Here is a 6155-nt window from a genome sequence, read left to right on the forward strand (position 1 = left end):
GGCGGCGGCGGTGGGACCCGTGAACCTGCGGGAGCTGCTGCTGTCCGCCACGGCCGCCGCCGAGGGAAGCGGCGCGGCGACGGGTCCGGGAGCCGGCGATGAGGAGGTGTGCGTGGTGGGCATCTTCGGGAAGACGGCGTTGCAGCTGTGCTCCGAGAAGGCGGCCCTGGTGAGCACCGTCTGCGACCGGCAGGTCTTCCCCCTCTTCGAGCAGGAGGACCCCGAGCTGACGGACGGAGCTCCCGGGCAGGAGGGGGAGCCGGCGGCCAAGGACTACAACCAGCTGCAGGCCTACTACAGCCAGGAGAGCCGGGTGCTGTACCTGGTGCTCACCTCCATCTGCGACACGCCGCAGCTGCTGCGGGCCTGCGGGGATCTGGCGGCGGCCGAGAGCAGGGAAACCGGGCCCGGGCATCCCTCCGGCGGCCCGGCCCCGCTGCCTCACGCCGAGGCCCACGAGTTCTGGAAGCACCAGGAGAAGCTGCACTGCCTGAGCCTCCTCTACCTCTTCTCCGTCTGCCACATCCTGCTGCTGGTGCACCCCACCTGCTCCTTCGACATCACCTACGACCGCGTCTTCAGGGCGCTGGACGGGCTGCGGCAGAAGGTCCTGCCCTCCCTGAAGGCTGCTATCAAAGACTGCCCGGTCGGCAAGGAGTGGAAGCTCAACTGCAGGCCGTGCCCTCCGCGCCTCCTCTTCCTCTTCCAGCTCAACGGGGCCCTGAAGGTGGATCCCCCGCCAGGCAGGGGCCAGGACCCCTGCGGTCACCTGGAAAAGCCACCCCCCAAGAAGCACTCCCCCAAGAGGAGGTTGCAACATGCTCTGGAGGATCAGATCTACCGCATCTTCCGCAAGAGCAGGGTGTTAACCAACCAGAGCATCAACTGCCTGTTCACCGTGCCTGCCAACCAGGCTTTCGTGTACATTGTGGCTGGTGGGGCCCAGGACGGAGACGATCCCGTGGCCATGCTTCTTGACCAACTCAGGAACAACTGCACCATGAGAGAGACCGACTCGCTGCTGGCTCCCACCCTCTCGGGACCCAGGAGGTATCAGATGATGCGCCATGGCAGGCAGCAGCTGTCCTTCCACGCGGAGAGCAGCAGCAGCAGCTCCAGCTCCTCTGGACAGCTCGTGGACTGTACCCTCAAGGAGTTCTTGTGGCAGCACGTGGAGCTGGTGCTCAGCAAGAAGGGCTTCGATGACAGCGTGGGGAGGAACCCGCAGCCCTCTCACTTCGAGCTCCCGACCTACCAGAAGTGGGTTGCTGCGGCTTTAAAGCTGTACGAAGTGACCATTGAAGGCAAAGATGATGACCCGACCTCTCTCACCGGGGAGCTGAGCTCAAAAATCATGGGCAGCATCAAAGTCTTGGAAGGCTATTTAGATATAGACACCAAGTTCTCGGAAAACCGTTGCCAGAAAGCTCTCCCCATGGCCCACAGCGCCTATCAATCCAACCTGCCCCACAATTACACCATGACGGTCCATAAGAACCAACTGGCACAGGCCTTGCGTGTGTACAGTCAGCATGCCCGCGGCCCAGCCTTTCATAAGTATGCCATGCAACTGAACGAGGACTGTTACAAGTTCTGGAGCAACGGGCATCAGCTTTGCGAAGAGCGAAGTTTAACTGACCAGCACTGTGTGCATAAGTTTCATCTGCTCCCAAAAGCAGGTAAAGAAGCTCATTTGTAATTGGGTTTCATGGTTTAGTTTTTTTATCTGCTTTAAAAATGTCTTAGGCTGAAAACACTGACTTTTGCATGTTTATGGAAAATGAAAGCTTTGCAGCTTTAAAGCTTCATCTTTGTACAGTGGGATTAATCATAGCTGAGCTGTCGCACAGGTTCCTTTATGTTGAATAATGTTTAGGAGTGAGTCTGCTGTTAGTAGTAACTTTTATTTTAGTAGAAACTGATTCTGTCTTGTTAATTAGAAGCATTACACTGGAGTTCTTCTAACAATAGATGTGTAAGAGAACAAAAGTTCTCTAGGAAGCATAGATGCCCCCCCCCCCTTTTTTTTTTTTTTTAAATAGCTTGATTGATGTCAATCAAGGAATAGAAACTGTCTGATACACATTTATTGCAGGCATTTATGCCTTTTAGGAAGAGGTTGTAAAGCCAAAGAAGATTCAGTTTAGTGGTATAACCTGCACTGGAACTTTGTATTAAAAGTGGGAAAGGGAGGAGTTGCTTGACAAACCGGCATTGCTGGCAAATAATTTTGCATGTGTATATAGCGAGGAGGAAGCAGTGGATGAAGGGAGTTAAAGAATCTCTAGAAATGGTGAGCAATTTATCTAGGGTTTGACTGATTTTTGCTTTTAGGGGAAAAGCCAGAAGCGGACAGAAATCCTCCAGTTCTGTACCACAACAGCCGGGCTCGTTCTACTGGTGCCTGTAACTGTGGAAGGAAACAAGCTCCTCGGGATGACCCCTTTGATATCAAAGCAGCTAATTATGACTTCTACCAGGTAACTATTAGGTTTCTCTTTTTGCTTCAAGCATTGCTTTGCTTCATCAACAAAGTCTGTATCCTGAAGTGACTACAAGTTTCCTTTTAACCTTATCAACTTGTAACCATTGCTTGGGGAAGATATTTCTGGGAGCAGAAACTGTTTGCACGATGGGCTGACCAGAGTGGGCAGTTCTTCACCAGTGCATGCATGCAGGAGCATCTATTTACACTTCAGGTGTGTTGGTTCATGTGAATTTTAAATCCATCATGTCTGTGGGCTGTATTCCCATTGCTGCTTTGGTTCTCACGCAGCGCAGACCTCTTGAATCTTAACTGTTAGGACTCTGAACTCCCTCGTCTCAGAGGTGGAAGATGGAAAGTTAACCATGTTTCCTTTCTCATAGCTGCTGGAAGAAAAATGCTGTGGGAAACTGGAGCACATCAACTTTCCCGTATTTCAGCCAAGCACACCAGATCCGGCACCTGCTCGGGATGAGTCATCTCCTGCCCCTCCAGAAGGCGAGATTGAGAAACTTAAAGAAAAAGAACCTCAGACTCAGGGAGAAAGCACAGGCCTGAGCTTAGCCCTCAGCCTGGGTCAGTCGACAGGCAGCTTGGGCACTTACCCGCCTGATGCCCAGGGTGGAGGGGATAACGCAGAAAGTCATGGGCAGAGTGGGGACTCCAAAAGTGAGAAAAGGCCAAGCCTGGTAGATCGCCAGGCATCCACTGTCGAGTACCTCCCTGGGATGCTCCATTCTAACTGCCCCAAAGGCCTTTTGCCCAAATTCTCCAGTTGGTCACTGGTTAAGCTGGGGCCTGCTAAGGCTTATAACTTCCACACAGGCTTAGATCAACAAGGCTTTATCCCGGGAACCAACTATTTAATGCCTTGGGACATCGTCATCAGGACGAGAACTGAAGATGAAGGAGACTTAGATACCAATTCCTGGCCTGCACCTAACAAGGCTGTTCCTGGAAAAAGAAGTGCAGTTGTGATGGGAAGAGGAAGACGGAGAGATGACATAGCTCGAGCTTTTGTAGGATTTGAATATGAAGACGCACGTGGTAGGAGGTTCATGTGTTCAGGGCCTGATAAGGTCATGAAAGTGATGGGAGGGGGGCCAAAGGAATCCGCTATCAAAGCCCTCAATTCTGACATGCCGCTGTACATCCTGTCGTCGACTCAGGGACGAGGACTGAAGCCACATTACGCTCAGTTCATGAGACTCTTTGTGGTGGTTCCTGATGCTCCACTGCAGATCACGTTAACACCTCAGGTAAGAAATGGAAGAGGGAATCTGGTAACTGCAGAGACAGGGTTGGTTGTTGCATCGCTAATTGCAGGACCAGAAGGTACAAGGGTGATAGGCAAAGGGTGTCAGAGGGATGCTGCAAGAAACTCTTTCCAACTCAGACCAACTTCAGTCGAGTTCTCTAAGGCAGTAGTTGCCAAAAGTATCTGTTTTATAAACAGGTTCGGTTTTTTTAAACTTCAAGATTGGCTTATGCCAGCTTTATGCTTTGTATAAAGTAAGTTTTAAAAAATATTTTATCAAGGATTAATTAGTAGCATTCTATACTGTAATAATTGCTTCTTTTTAAAGATAACAAGCGAGTAATGACTGTGTAAGAATTAATTTATCATTTTAAATGTCATAGAGAAAAGCAGTGACTCATTTCTGAGATTAATTATTATTAGTTACCCTTTGAATTGAGGAGGTGAAAAGGTGGTGGTTTTTTTAATTGGAGACTTTTTTCCCATTTTCAAAAGCGTATTAAAAAAAAATGGAGAAAAAGCTCCATTTAGACTTTCTTGCTAATATTTTACTACCTTAAAAAGTAAGTGTATCTTCAATTACTGCTGTATGAAATACCGTGCGCACGTAAGTACTTATTATTTGTTAGTATATGGCAAGAAAATTGGTGTTTATTGAATAGTAGTGTCACTGAATTACAAGTCAGCACAAAAGGCATCTGTATGGCCAGGGAGGCAGATTTGGGACACTTTGTAACCCTTTGATCTGTTTGGGAAGTGCCACAAGATCCTTAATACTGAGTCACAATACAGTGGAGTTGGCTTCTTTTATGGGACACCTTCAATGACTCGGATATGAACCTGCTTTGGTTTAGAAGTTAAAGGGAGAATCCTGACTGAAACCTGACAGCAGCACCAAAATTTCAATGCAGTTTGCAATTTGTCACGTTACCGTTTGAAACTGAGGCAAGAATTGAAGGTGCAGTTTGCGCCAATCCTTCTTTTGCTCTTCATTCCCAGCTTACAGCTTTTGACTCCTAAGGGTGTGGGTTTTATTTGGAATATCTGTTATGCTATGTGTTGTGGGTTCCACGCATCAGTTCCTCATGTGAATAAGGCTTTCTGAGTCTTTTAATGCGAATTGTGCAAGAGCCCTATTAAACGTTGCTGAAATCCTTGAAAACTCAAGTTTGTTTAGAGTGAGGTAGCTGTGCTACAGTGTTGAAATCCGCTGTTACCGCAGCGTTTACTACTGCCCGAGAGGGGCATGGCTTGTATTTGTATTGTGGATCTCTTTGGTAGGACCTAATCTGCAGCCTTAAATTCGGCACCTTTGCTGCGATAAAATTGGAAATTTATGGATGTCTCACAATAATGGCACAGTGGTTTCCTGGAATGTGCTCAAGTGGATGAGAACCAGGTTGTAGGCAAGACTTAAGAGACTTTCTTGGATTCAGCTGGCTTTTAAGTTTTGGGTGTTGTTGTGGTTTGGTTTTGTTTTGTTTTTTTTATTCTAATGATGTTTGATCATGTACTCCTTTTGTTTTCAGGTTCAGCCAGGACCACCACCTTGTCCTGTATTTTACCCTGAGAAGCAGGAAATAACCCTTCCACCTGATGGACTGTGGGTGCTTAGATTTCCTTACGCATACGTGACAGAACGTGGACCCTGCTTTCCTCCCAAAGAAAGCCAACAATTAATGAGTTACAAAGTTCTCCGGGGAATACTGAAAGCGATTACACAATAAGAATTATTCTGGTAGATTGATTTTAGTTTAAAAGGCCTATCTTCAATCCAAATCATGGATTTTGATTCATGTCTGTTACCCAACAGCTATCACTGCGATCTAGTGAAGCCCACTGTATTTCACTGGAACGGAGTCAGATTGAAAATAAGGTCTCATATCAAAGTGGATAGGGAAAATTTACACGTCTCCTGGATTTCTTTTTGTTATGTTTTCATATGTAAGAAATAAAAGCTGGTTATTGCAATAGACTGAGCCTGTATTACTAGATCTTTTGATGATAGTGCTTTTCCCCATCATCTCTCTACATACATATTTAGGAATATTTAAAAATTAGCATTGCCTGGAATCAAGAGTTTCCTTTGTCATATTGAGGTAATGATGGGCAGAATATTTTCTCATTTTCTAAACAAGCTATTTGTATGCAAACAATAGATGCTTTTAATGTGGTGATGTGAGAAATGGTTTGTGTTTGATCTTGTCCTTCAGAGGGGGAAGGCATTGCTGTTCTGATTTGTATTGACACCATAGCCAGAAACTCTGCTTACCGACATCAAGTTGAAATGTTTTACTGTATTTGTACTCATAGATCAGATTTTGTTAAAAGGCTGGCTTAATTTTGTATTTTGGAATGGCAGCTCTCTCTGGAAACTAAACCTGCTGGTAAATGTGTGGAAAACAAGGCTGT

The 6155-nt window shown here is 47.0% G+C and overlaps 1 protein-coding gene across 1 annotated transcript; it reads left to right on the forward strand.

The window, feature by feature from the left end:
• Position 1: 1 nt before the first annotated feature.
• On the forward strand, positions 2-5639 carry SMG8 (SMG8 nonsense mediated mRNA decay factor; the record flags this gene model as incomplete). The annotated part of the gene is made up of 4 exons (XM_010573957.1): positions 2-1679; positions 2335-2480; positions 2869-3744; positions 5273-5639. Coding segments are annotated over 4 exons (2898 nt in total), but the record flags the coding sequence as incomplete, so codon positions are not given.
• Positions 5640-6155: the final 516 nt, after the last annotated feature.

The sequence above is a fragment of the Haliaeetus leucocephalus genome, unplaced genomic scaffold (assembly GCF_000737465.1).
Source record: "Haliaeetus leucocephalus isolate CR32 unplaced genomic scaffold, Haliaeetus_leucocephalus-4.0 Scaffold395, whole genome shotgun sequence".
NCBI lineage: Eukaryota > Metazoa > Chordata > Aves > Accipitriformes > Accipitridae > Haliaeetus > Haliaeetus leucocephalus.